Here is a 13318-nt window from a genome sequence, read left to right as displayed (position 1 = left end):
GGCAGGTGTGATTTCTTGACGTGCCCATGCAGTTATCCCTTCTCACCTGCACCAGGCAGGCATTCCAAGCGTGTGCCTCAGTGGTGGGGATGTGTACCTGGAGCACAGCCCATCGGAGCCTAGAAGAGCAGAGAGCAGAGGTCACAGTGAGATGCAGGCAGCACAGCAGGACCCTGCTCAGGCTGTGTGTCCTGCCCTGCGCTGCTGGGAGTGAGTCAGCCAACTGCACCCATTTAATTTTAAGGCTAAAATTCAGAGCTACCCCCTCAACTGAATTTCTTCATTCTAGGAGGCTGCACAACTGAAATAATTCTGTTTTTTAAAAAGCTGCTTTAAAATTTGCTGGGCTGGTAAGAGGTAGTAATGCATAAACAGCCCAGGATGCTGGTGCATCTTGTTTGACAGAAGCAATAGCAGAATTCTTAGCTCATTAAAAATGTCCCATACAAGTCAAGTAACTTAGTCATCAAATCCCACCCTCTGGAATGCCTAGGATGATGCAGTTGAGCCTGCAGAAGACTCAGCAGGGAGACCCACCTCACCAGAGACAACTTGAGAAGTCACAACAGCATGGCCAAGGCCCACAGATGCCCCATGGCATGTTTGTGGATAGTTCTGTGTGGCAGGAAACTGATCTGTCTGTCACTGATTCAGCACTGGCAGAGGGCATAGTAGAGACGTCCTCATCTTTAAAGGAAGATTTGCACCCACAACTGCTTTGGGGGGGTGCAATACCTGCACTCACTAGTGCTGGACATATTCCCAGTAATTTGTTCATCACTTTGAAAGCTGAAGCACTTCTCATTTCCCTAGCTGGTGTGGAACACATTGCAGTTTAGATGAGGAGGAGGCGAGATTGCCCTCTGATTGGACTCTATTGCACTTCTGATTGGTGTCTCAGGGTCTAATAACTTTAGTGGACCAAGCTGGCCTTGGATGGCTGTCAGAGCAAGGCTCTGAGCAAAGAACCATTTTTTAATTGATACAGAAGTGAAAGTGGCTGTGTTTTTACTTGCTTGCTTCTGGTACTACATGGCTTTTGCCACTTCATGGGTGTCATGTGTGTGAGGTTACCTGATAATTTCATGATAGAAATCAACTTGGTTTAAGAGAGGATTGACCATGACTGCAGAATCATTGGCTCTGTCTGGAGACACCTACACATTTAGATCAACCTGTGATTCAGGGTGAATGGGTTCCCTCAGGGCTGGAGATAAAGCCAAACTCTCATAGTCTGTGTGGTGTGTTGATGCTCTGAAATGTTAGAAGGAATAAGGCAGCTCAGCTTATCACCTGCACAGTGCTGGGATATCACAGCTTTCTACTAGGATGGATCAGTGATTCTGTGCCCCTAGGAACTTCATTAGACAGGATAGACAAGGCAGTATGCAGCATATAACATACGATAAAATTGCAGAAAGAGCGTCATGGTGGAAGGACATCCAAGCAGAAAATTTAAGGGGTGAAGGGGTACAAATACAATGTGAAGGATGCTCTTCCCAATTCTATTCATCATGGAAAAACATGAAAAGAGTGGAATATGCTGTAAATAGAGTGTGAGAATAAAAAGGCAGAGTGTAACTGTACACAAAATGCCTTTAGGGGCTTGTGTTCGGGTACTGCAGGAAGAGAAGCCAATGGAGGTGTGCTCTTCCGCAAGTATAGGCAAGGATGGCCTGGATAGTTTCAGTTGTGTGAGTTCAACTGTGCCAACCAAGAGTAAACAGAGAGAAGGTAAAAATTAGCTGAGGCAAGACTGTGAGGAACAGGGATGGTGAGTGCAACTCAGACCACGCTCTCCAAAACCAAAGGTTCCAGGTTTAGTTCAGAGCCCCTTCCAACTGATGCTGTTCCAGCACACAGTGCTAGAGCTGTGCTGCTCCCCTGTGATGCACCAGGGATGAAGGTGCATTCTGTCTGTGTGCCACAGGGAGCCGTGTAACCACCATACCTGTGTATGTGTTCTTTCCCTGCAGATACCAATGTCATACGATACATCCAGCTGACAGAGATGAAGCTCAGCAGATGTTCCCAGAGGGAGAAGGAAACCTTGTGAAAATGAAGCCACTTCAGCTGAAGTGCCAAGGGGGAACATTTCCTTCCTAGAAGCTCATTTGGTGGATTTTCCTGTTTGCTCTGCCTCATCCTCATCTCATCCATCCACTCTCCCTTGCTCTTCATTGAATACCAGTTTTGAAATGAAAGAGACTTGGACGCTGGATATGGCTGCTTGCCAACCATGGTAATACCCCTTCCCCGTGGCAAAAGAGCACAACAACTACAGCCAGCCTTGTTCCCAGACAGTGTCACACACCTGGAGTAGGCAATGCTGAGGGACCTGTCTGGTCCTGAACTGCCTGCCTTTTACCTATAAAGGAAGCAACCCCTAGAACAACAACTTCCTGACCAGGCAAGTTGGAGCCAGAGGGTTTCTGCTCTGAGTGATCACTGGAGCTTGGAAGAGCTAAGAAACCAAGAGAGCCACTGGTCATTCCACAGGGGACAGCAAATGCCTTTTTACCATCAGTTCCCTCTGCCTGCTTCTCCAGTGTGTGTTATTGGTCTCCAGTGAGAGCTCACATGCTCCCAGTCTAATGTCAGTGAAAACTGTTTCTAAACATCCTCTTGATGAAAGCACAGAGCACCCTATGAACCCCCTGCAGAGCTGTCCCAGTGCCAGAAGAGAAGGCTGTGGGCCACCACAGAGTGCTGAATGGACTGTGAAAGCATGGTGTACAGTGTGAGGGAAAAACTGTGAAATAATTCATTAAAGGCAAATAAAAATTATTCATAGGCAACAAGTCCGGGCATTGCTTTTCAAAGGAGCCTCTTTGGTTCCCTGTGTCCAGACAGACATTAGCTAGGGAGGGGGCAGCATGGGGTGGGAAACAAGGGATGTCTCCATTCTTACCTTGGCTCTACCAATGCCTTTCTGTGTGATCTTGGGCAAGTCACTTTTAGCCTCTTGGTGCCTCGGTTTCCCTATCTGTACACTAGGGATAATACTACTTCCCTACCTCGCAGGGGTGTTGTGAGGATGTATCAGTTAATGTTTGTAAGTAACAGTACAGTGATGTACAGTGCTAAGTATTATTAGTACATTGGATTGAGGTCTTGATTCTCCCACCTTGTGTTGGTGCTTCCTGTGTCCTGTTTTTTTCTTTTATAGGAGAATGTGGTGCTGATAATAGGGCAGGACCAATAGCTTTGGAGCCTATTTTGGCAGCCCAGAGACCTTTTCCAGCTCTGAGAGCTGTCTCCTTGGCTCAAAGGTCCTTTTCAGAAACTGCCAATAATGGGATCAAGTAAGTGCCACAAACATATTTGCAGTGTGACTTGCCCAGCAGTAGCCCACAGGGACGTGTTCCCAGTAGCAGGATATACATGAATGGTTTCATCCCATGGTGGTCAGTGTCAAGTGAGCGTAGCCAGTTATTTCACTTGGCCCTCAGCTGAAACACAGAAACTGAAACAGAGCTGAACAAAGTTTGGCCAGTTGCTGTGTGCTTTGGTTCCAGCACACATGGTATCTGCAGACAATTGACTATGGCATCCCACATTCCAGCTGTGGTATCTGGACACATTTTTCTCCAGCCAAAATTCAAGGGAGTTGTTAGAGGAACATCAAGAGAAAAGGCAAATTGAATATAAGCCAACAGTGTGCACTGGCAGCCAGGAGGACCAAGTGTGTCCTGGGGAACATTGGGCACTGTATCGCCAGCCAGGCAAGGGAGGGGACTGTCCCACCCTGCTCTGCACTGGGACAGCCTCGCCTTCAGTGCTGGGGCAGTTTTGGGCAGCACAATATAAAAAAGATACAAAGCTACTAGAGAGTGTCCAAAGGAGGGCAACAAAGATGGTCAAGGGCCTTGTGGGGAAGCTCTGTAAGGAGCAGTTGAGATCACTTGGTCTGTTCAGCCTGGAGGAAACTGAGGGGGGACCTTGTTTTCAACATCCTCACTACAGGAAGCAGAGAGGCTGGCACTGATCTCTTTTCTCTGGTGACCAGTGACAGGACCCAAGGCAATAGCATGAAACTGTGTCAGGAGAGGTTTAAGTTGGATATTAGGATAAGGTTCTTCACCCAGAGAGTGTTTAGGCACTGGAACAGGCTTTCCAGGGAAATGGTCATAGCACCAAGCCTGACAGAGTTTAAGAAGCGTTTGGACAATGCTCTCAGGCACATGGTATGACTTTTGGCACTGCCTTGTGTAGGGCCAGGAGTTGGCCTTGATCTTTGTGGATGCCTTCCAGCTCAGCATGTTAATGATTCTATGATTTTATGAAATCTCTGCCATTGTCTCCAAAAAAACTTCAGTCGTATTCTTTAGTACAGGAATACATCCAGCTCACATTGGGGCTGGGGAAGAGACCATCTAAAAGTCACATATAAGTCCCTGAAATAAGACAGATCTACCTGAACTGTGGAAAACTTAAGATCAGCTGGGATGGCACCAGAAGTTCATGTTCCTCAGGTGGGTGGTAGAGAGCAGCTGCTTCCCAAAATTGGGAACAGTGTGCAGCTACTGTAAAGGAAAAGGCTGCTGGAGGCAGCAGAGTCACCTTCTTCAGATGGCCCTTGGTTCACACATCTGGGTCACAAATAGCGAGCACCCCTGCCCATCACTACAGATATCTAAGCAATAAATGGAACTACAGCTGCTAGGAAGATGATTTAAAGACAGGGAGGACAAATGAGAGACATTCTGTAAGTGGTTGTTAACCAGACCAGAAAATAAAGGTTAGGCAGAGATGTGCTTGGGTGCACATAAGGTGTTCCTAGTAGTGCATAAAAAACAGTGTTAGTAAGGTTCTGGTTCTCAGGCGCATGTAGTCTTCTATATCCTAAATACATCACAGCACACAAAAAATTCAAATAGAGGTGACTCTCCCCTGCTTCATATTGCTGATGACAGTTCATCCTGCAGCCGCATATGTCTCTTCACTAGGAGTGAAATGAGGATTCATCCTGCAGGCAATGCAGAAGAGGACACCACCTACGCAAACAGTCTCTGCCCCAGGAAAGCTCATGCAAGCAGAGACAAGCTTGTTACTCATGACCTTAATGTAGGAGAAAGGGCATTCTCCAGCCACTGGAGATGTAGGGCCATGGCTGTCATTTTGTCTGGGTACAATTTTAGCCCTCACAATGGCTTCACTGACGTACTGTCACTGCATCAGTGCCATGTATATATTAATATAAAAAGGGCACAGCAGGCTCCAGTCTCCTCAGTTTTCAACATCTTTCCTTCCAGAAGCACTGCAAAGGGTGGGGGAAAGAGGGAAGTTTTGGAATGTGCATAAGAAAAATATTTCAGAGGGCCTTCAGGTGCTACACAACAACCTATTTTCTTCAGAAAATCGTTGTTCTTACACTGACAGCCAGAGCACCTGTAAGCAGTGACACTCGCAGCAGAGGCTGGAAGAAGGAAGTCACCAAAGAGAGAAGAGAGTCAGGGACTGTTTCATGCAGTGACACTGAGTCTGAGAGAATTATGGACATGGCTTTTCCAGTGAGTAGTCCTTAGCAGACAGATGTGGAAGTGTGGGCAGAGGCCACCCAATTCCACCCAAGTTACACAGACCTTGTTGTAGGGAGTTGTAGATACATTGTTGGAGGTAGCCATGTCCATTACAAGGTGATGGTATGTGTCTGTGGAGCAGTCAAGTAGCAGTGTGAAGATACACATCCTAGAACCCCAAAAAAGTAAACAAAGCTTTAGCTCAGCTGGGTGGTGTTTCTGTATGTCAACATGCAGTACACAAGGGAATGAACACAGGCACACCTATACCCAACAGGGCTAAAATGTCCTCAGTGCAATGAGAAGTGAGCCCATTCATCCATCTCATGGTAAAACAGGAGGAACAAAATGGCAGGTGCCAGGCAGAGCAGTAGGACAGCACGCAGGAACTGAGGGTGAAAGGAGAGAGGAATGAGATGATCATGGGATGCAAAATATGAGCCAAACCCAGGTTCATGGGCAGAATGATAATTGAACTAGAAAAAAACTGACCAAAGGCTTAAACACACTATTTGCAGTTCATAGCAACACCCAGTTTTGGCAGGATACACAGCAGGGAAAAAAGACAGCAAGATTAGATGTGATTTTTCCAGTTGGAGGGGGAAAAAGAGGGGGAGGCTTCCTTCCTGCTGCAATGAGGAAAACAATAATTTTTGAAAGTGCAAGGAGAGGACAAACTGATGGTTGTGGAAGTTTTCCAAATACATGTTAACAGTTGCTCTTAGTAAAAGTGGCTTGAACAGGGTGGAGAAGTCTTTGTTGAAATTAGGGAGAGGGTATGACTAGTTTCCAGAGCTGATAGGAAGGCAAAGGTCTAGATATTCTTGCTTACTGGTGAAATCTAAGATGAAAAGGAGGCTCTTGAGTGCAGAGCAACCCCTTTAGCAATGCATCTCCATTTAGCTTCCCCAGAATTCCTCTGCAAGCCTCATCTGTGGAAATGTTCTCCCCAAAATACAGCCAGCAGGCCTGGGAATGGCTGTGTTCTCATGCTTCACATAGCATCTCCAGAGGGCTTATCTGCACTGTTTTCTTTATGCTCAGTCCCTTGATGATACTCTTTTGATTTGCTTTTTTCCTAGGAGCAGGAGAAGAGAAGGGGGAGGTATACACTGGCTGAAGGTGAAATCAAGCTAAATTCACACAGGTCCTGCTGACTATCCATCTTCTCTGGTTGGTTATTCACCTTTCCTCCTGCACTGATGGACACTGATGTTCTTCCCAAATTTCTATTGTGAAATTTCTTGATCTGCACAGTATTTTAGAGGCTTGGGCAGGAGTTATTTAAATAAGGAAGAACTGTGGTGGGCTAATGTCCCCCAGGTGGGATGCTTGGGAGAGTGCAGTAAACAATCAGGTTTCTTAATACTATCCATGTATTTGCATAACCAATTACTAAGATCACTGCAGCTGGTAAGAAGTGGATTCCAGAGATTGTTCTTTAGGAGTTCCTTGGTTACTAAGGTGCTGCAGGCTGTACCACACGCCCCCCACCCCCAACAACAGCCTCGATGCTGCCTCAGGGAAGGTGATGAAAAGACAAGGCACTATCCTGGCTCTTCCCATAGCTGTAATTGAAGCAAGGTAAATTCATGGATACATGATAAGAACTTAAGAAGAAACCCATGAGGGTTGAGGCAGTTAGCAGCTTGTGAGGTGGAAGGGTATGTAAGTGGTCCCATAGATGTAGGGAGGGGAAAACCTTCCCTCTCTTTTGCTTCCCAGAGACAGGTGCTCCCTCTGTGACAGCACAGGCCAGCTCAAACTCTGTTCAGCCCAGAACACTGTTCTGTGCCTACAGAAACTCTTTCCAGTAGCAGTTGTGGTCTGGAATCAGGAAATAAATAGACTATGTAGTCCCCAGGAAATTACCTTCTTACTCTACCTTCATGCTCACTCCTTATCCTTTGGAAAGCACCCGTTGTTACAGGACAGACAAGGGGGCGTGTATGACACTATTCAGCCATGACCATGGTGAATGAAGCTGCTCTCCAAGAGAGGCTTCACAGGCCATATCACAGCCTCCTTTTTTCCTTTACTGCCAGCCAGGTCTTACACACAGCAGCAGCTCTACAAAACCAAATTCCACAACTTTTCCTTCCAGAGGGCTCTCCTTCACCACATTTTGCCTGGAGGGAACATGAGTCTGTGCCAGCAATTAGGTACCTCTGGCAGCTCCCCATCACTGGTTAGGAAATGGTTTGTAATGCAGCCAGGTGGAACTGGCAAGGGCATCAGGAAATAAGAAGAGGAATTTGGCTGGGGCTTTGGAGCCAACACAAATTCTTATAGAAGTAGTGCCACCAGATCTTCAGTGATTCCATGTGCCCAGGTACAGAGTGCCCAGGACCACTGTCCTGGCACACACGGAGCTCCCTGTTGTACTCCACAGCCTATAGAGGTGGCAGATGAGCTCAGAGGAAGGGTGAATCACCCCTGTACTCTCTGTGTCGTACTATTTTCTCCTCAGCTGAGCTAACAGAAGCATATGAGCATATGTTCTCTTGTCTATTGTCAAGAGCTTCAAATCAAAACTGTGATTAATCTGAAATTGTACATTTTTGGTATTAGACCCCAGCTTACCTCAGTACTGTAAAGATGTGGTATTAACTTCGTGTAATGTTGACATCTAAAATGCAAAATGCATTGAAACACTGAAGATGACAGAACAGCTTTATATAAAGAATTCTGCCAAGAAAAAAAATCACTCCAAAACAAAAGGAAAAATACCTGGTTACTAATAACAGAAGTGATATTTAGTATTAAATCATCTCAACCAGTTATTTCTTTCCCAACATTTATGGAAGTACTCAGTCTATGCATATGTGAATGTGTGTGTGGGTGGGTGCACAAGGGGGTTGTGGAGTGCAGCTCTAGGGGGAGAAATGTACAAGACAGAGCTGAACCTGACCACTTGACTCTCTTGAAGTGAGAGCAGGGCAAATACCTGATTGGCAATTATTGCTGTTACCAGTTCTGCAGGCTTTTCTCTAGCCATGAATCTGCCATGGACATAATGGCTTGCACATGCTCCTCATGGAGAGAGAGGATGGAGAAGTATTCCAGGGTAAGCAAGAGTTTCACTGAATGTGAAAGCCAGCCTGAGTGAAAACTCTCATGACAAATCAATAAAAGCACATGTAATTTGGAGTCTGGGATCCTGTCTGAGCAAGAAAGCAGAATGAGAGTATCTCAAAGGACAGTTTAGATGGGAAAAGGAACATGGGAGAGAGACATAGATACCCATACCTGAAAGTCTGAAGGACCTGGCAGGAGTTCTGACTCGAGGGCAGAGGAGGGGTTTTTGGAATGGGAGACACAAAGAGTGAAATGCAAGAGGAAATAGAAAAATGGAATGTGGTAGCAAAACTAAAAGATAGAGCTGATAGCAAGTCTTCTCACCACAGCACGACTTGGGCATCTGGGTAACCAGACCCTACCATAGTTCTGACTGGAGGCAGAGCAAGGGAAAGTGAGGCTAGAGGACGCAAGGAAGAGACCTCAGGAGTGGCTGTCTGCTGGATCTTTAAATACTGATACCTTTCTTTTGTCTTTGTATTACTTTCAATGTCATGAACTAAGAGACAGCACAAATTCCTTATCCTGATTTACTTCTTAAAGCATGACAGCAGCATAAGGGCTGGGGTGATAGGGATAACACGATCATTTTAAGACCTATATTAGCTGAAGTGGTAAGCCACCTCCATTATGTTTTTGGTGACAGAGTTATTTTGAGCCCTGAAACAAATCAAATGACAGATTTTTTCCAAGGCTGATATTTTCTTGATAACTTCAAATTCCAGCCCTTATGCCAAAGTTGTCCATAAAAGCAGGCTGCTATTCCAGTTCGGTAGGGGGAGCTATTGCTGTCAATGCTCCTGCTTCAGCACTGGTCCAAACTCAGATGTAGCTGCACCTAGTTCCTCTCACAGCAGCACCTTTAACTCATGTTCTAAATGTTGTTCAGCATATGATACTAAAATTAAAATGTGTTTTAATGGCCACAAGAAAAAAGTACATATTCAAATTATCCAGGATGAAACAGATGGACTGTTTCTCTGATTTTGCTTAGCAAAGATAGCTGGGGAATTTACAGTTGGGAACAAAGGATTTTCACTTAACCAACAATGGATGGTTGGCAGCCAGTCTAGCTGCCAGTGTTATTTCGTGATGGCAGCCCAAAGAAAGCAGCTTAGCATGGCCTGGAACAGCCTCAGGGGAAAGCCATGTGCAGGATGGACCGTGTTTTTTGGCTCCCTGAAAAAAGCAGGTGATAGAGCTACAGCCTCTGCAGGCTTCTTCCACTTCACACAGCAGCAGTACTGGATTGCAGCAGAACTTTTGGCAGCAGATAAACCCCCAGCTGTTTCATATTACCTCCTACAAACTTCTGGTTAGAGAAATGGCCACATACAAATGGCATATTCCTCACTCAGAGGTGGTCTCCTGCATTTTGTTGGGGCTGAATTAGATCCAAACTAACAGCTTGCGGAATTCAGTAGGTTGCCTTTGAGGCTCAGCTGCCTCTTGGCAGGCTCTGAACGTTGACTCAGGGAGAGCATATGAGCCCAAGGACACAAGCCAAGATGCCAGCCCTTTCACGGGGCCTTTGGATAGCCTCTAGGTGAGTGAGATATGGGTGCTGAGCCCAGGTGGTCACAAAAACCAAGATCTTGGCATCAGCTGAGCAGAACAGATGTGCGACCCTTTTGTGGTCAGAGGCCAGGCCCTCACATCAGCTCCCCAGGCTGCAGGGGGATGTTACAAAGCCAGAGCTGACAGCTGACTGGCACATCCCCACTGCTAAAAACCCTCACGGGTTTTGACTATCCCAGTCTTTGGTGCTGGACCTGCACTGTCACCCTGAGGTAGAGGTAGGTCTGTCTTTCCAAAAGAAACCTCTTAAAGAAACCTCAGTATTAAGGATTCCAAACATCATCAAATAAACTGTAAAAATCCATGAGGTTTTTTTGGAGCTCAGAAGGGCTCAGCTTATCACTTCTCAGTGTTTGTAGCAGGCAAGCCTGCCTGCTGTTGTGTCACACAGGGTTTCCATATAAACACAGAAAAACAGTTACTTTGTCAATGGCCCAGCAAAATGGAAGGGCTAAGCAAGATAAAACCTTGCCTTGAGCATCACCAACACATCACAGCAACCCAAACTCAAGTTATCACCTCAACCTGGCAAGCTCAAGTTGCTGTTCAACCAGCTGTCAGTCTGAGAGATTTGATTGATGTCTGGGAAATTATTTCCATTTTACAGAAAACAAAAAGCTGTACACAGGAATAGAGTCTGAATCTGCATTTTACAGGTAACTGCATAGCTTGACTCTCAGATCAGTCAGTGGTTGGGAACACAACACTCTCAGTTTGGAAACTCCTGTAACTTACAGCATGCACAGTGTGCTGGTAGAGTGCTAGCTGAGGTAGAGTTAATTGTCTTCATAGTGGCTGGTATGGGATGTGTTTTGGATTTGTGCTAAACAGAGAGTTAATATCATAGAGATGTTTTTGTTATTGCTGAGCAGGGCTTAGACAAAGCCAAGGCCTTTTCTGCTTTTCATACAGCCACACTGGCGAGGAAGTTGGGAGTACATGGGAGGCTGGGAGGTGACACAGCCAAGGGCAGGTGACACCAGCTGACCAAAGGCACGTTCCAGGCCATGTGACATCATGCTCAGTATATACAGTGGGGGAAAGAGGGAGGAAGAGGGGAACATTTGAAGTGCTGGTGTTTGTCTTCCCAAGCCACCATGGCATGTGATGAGGCCCTGCTGTCCTGGAGAAGGTTGAATACCTGCCTGCCCATGGGAAGCATTCAGTTAACTCCCTCCTTTGCTCTGCTTGTGTGAACAGCTTCTGCTTTCCCTATTAAACTGTCTTGATCTCAACTCATGCGTTTTCTACCTTTTACCCTCTCAATTCTCTTCCTGATCCACTGGTGGGGGATTGAGTGAGCGGCTGCACAGGGCTTGGCTGCTGGCTGGGGTTAAACCACAAAACAGTCAAAATTCAAATCAACAGAAAAATTAATAACTCCACAGTATCATCAGTCCTGGTTCCCATTATAAAATGAGCTCCATTTTTCTTCTCAAGCAATGAATCTCCTTCTAAGACATATGCTGCTGTTGAGAGACATCCCTCTTACTTTCAGTATTCTGAGACAGCCATGTCCCACTCCACCTGTTATTAGTCTACAGGCTGATGTGGAACACTAGAGATCCCAGATGTTTATATCTTTGTGATGTCAGATGGACTCACTTCACTAATGAAATATGGCTATCTAATAAAAGATGAGATCTCTCCTTTTCAGCATGAGTTTATACTCATCAGCAGTATAAACACAAAGCCCCTGCAGGGAGTTCACAACTCTGTTCATGATGAGCAAGTCAAATCAAGCCATCTCATCTCATACTATGAATCTGAGGAAGCACCAGCTCTGAAAATAGGACTTGAAAAGATGCTCAAGAGAGCATGTACATCACCCCATTACCTTAAGGCAATTGAGATCAAGTTAAACTGCTCCTGAGAGATGTTTATCTAACCTGTTCTCAAAAGCCTCCTGTGACAGAATATCACTGCCTTCATAGATGAAAAGTTAAGAGACTTCTTACTACAGCTTTAATTGTCTCCTTTGCAGTGATTTAAACCAATTACTTCTTGTTTCACCTACAGGAGATATGATCAAAAAGTTAGTCTCTGTCTTTGCAGTCATTATGTTTGTGAAAGGCTCTTCTCTAGGACTGATCTTTCAGCTTCCATCAAGATTTCCTCAACTCAGCAAGTTTTCTGGCTCCTTGCTTGTTCTACTCATTCTCCTCTGGATTTCTTCCAGGTGGTTTACATCTTTATTGGAGTCCAGTGCTGAAAGCAGGACAGTTCTCTAGCTATGGCCTTCCAGCACAAGACAGAGCTGAAGCATTGTTTCAGAACTCTGATATATAATAGGCCTCCTTACATATTTGCTGCACTAGCAAGACATTATTGACTCGTGTTCAAGTCTCACTCCAGACTGCTTTGAATCACTCCAGTTTTTCCTCAATGTTGTTGTCATGTCCTTTTGTATTTCTTCAGCCAACATTCCTTACTGAATTGCATCCCACGTAGCTGAGGAACAGTTGGATTCCACAAAATCAGACATCACAATTCTTTTCCATAGAATGAACAGATCTGCATCTCTTTTTTAAAGGATGCATGTGGTCAAATTTTAAGAAGCAAAAGTAAAGTTCAGCATAAAGTAACAGTTTTTGTGTGGTGAAAAATCAATAACCTGTTCCACTTCTCTACCATTGTTAACAAGCTACTGCACAAGCTCAGCAGTGCTTTAGCAGCTATGAAAAACACTTGGAGCTGAGAGTCATAGGCTGTTGGGATCATCACTCACAGTGTCTTCCATCATGCAAAGCAACTCCCCGCTCCTTTAAATTATGTTGCAGAGTCAGGCACATTCAGATCTTCCAGAATAAGCAGGATTAATAATGCCTGAGCAAGACTGGAACACTGAAGAAGAAATAGTACAAAAATCAAGTGTTGTTCACCACACCTTGCAAGCTCTTTCCCCAGCACACCCCAGTTAGACAGAAGATCCATGTTTCTTTCAAAACTTTCTAAGCAAAGGTCACAGGCAGAGCAGCCCGTATATTTGAATTACCAAATCTCCTGTGTGTCTTGTTTTTTTAGCAGTTAATGCACCTGATCATGAATAGAAAACCAGGTGATGCTCAGCAGAAATAAAAATTGAGGATGAAAGATGGAGGAAAAAAAAAATTTAAAAAAGAAAGAAAATGCTAATTGAA

The 13318-nt window shown here is 45.2% G+C and overlaps 1 protein-coding gene across 2 annotated transcripts in view; it reads left to right on the top strand.

Moving 5' to 3' along the window:
- TTC9 (tetratricopeptide repeat domain 9) overlaps positions 1-3126 on the top strand; it is a 28410-nt gene extending 25284 nt beyond the window's left edge. For both annotated transcript variants that reach the window (XM_058856894.1, XM_058856883.1), the window contains one exon: positions 1977-3126. In XM_058856894.1, coding sequence (XP_058712877.1) covers positions 1977-2056 — 80 coding nt within the window. In that variant the 3' untranslated portion in view covers positions 2057-3126. The remainder of the gene's footprint in view (positions 1-1976) is intronic.
- The last annotated feature ends 10192 nt before the right edge of the window (positions 3127-13318 follow it).

This window comes from Poecile atricapillus, chromosome 1 (assembly GCF_030490865.1).
Source record: "Poecile atricapillus isolate bPoeAtr1 chromosome 1, bPoeAtr1.hap1, whole genome shotgun sequence".
NCBI classification, from domain to species: Eukaryota; Metazoa; Chordata; class Aves; order Passeriformes; family Paridae; genus Poecile; species Poecile atricapillus.
Note: the sequence above shows the minus strand (reverse complement) of the source record. Positions and strands in the feature narration are given on the sequence as shown.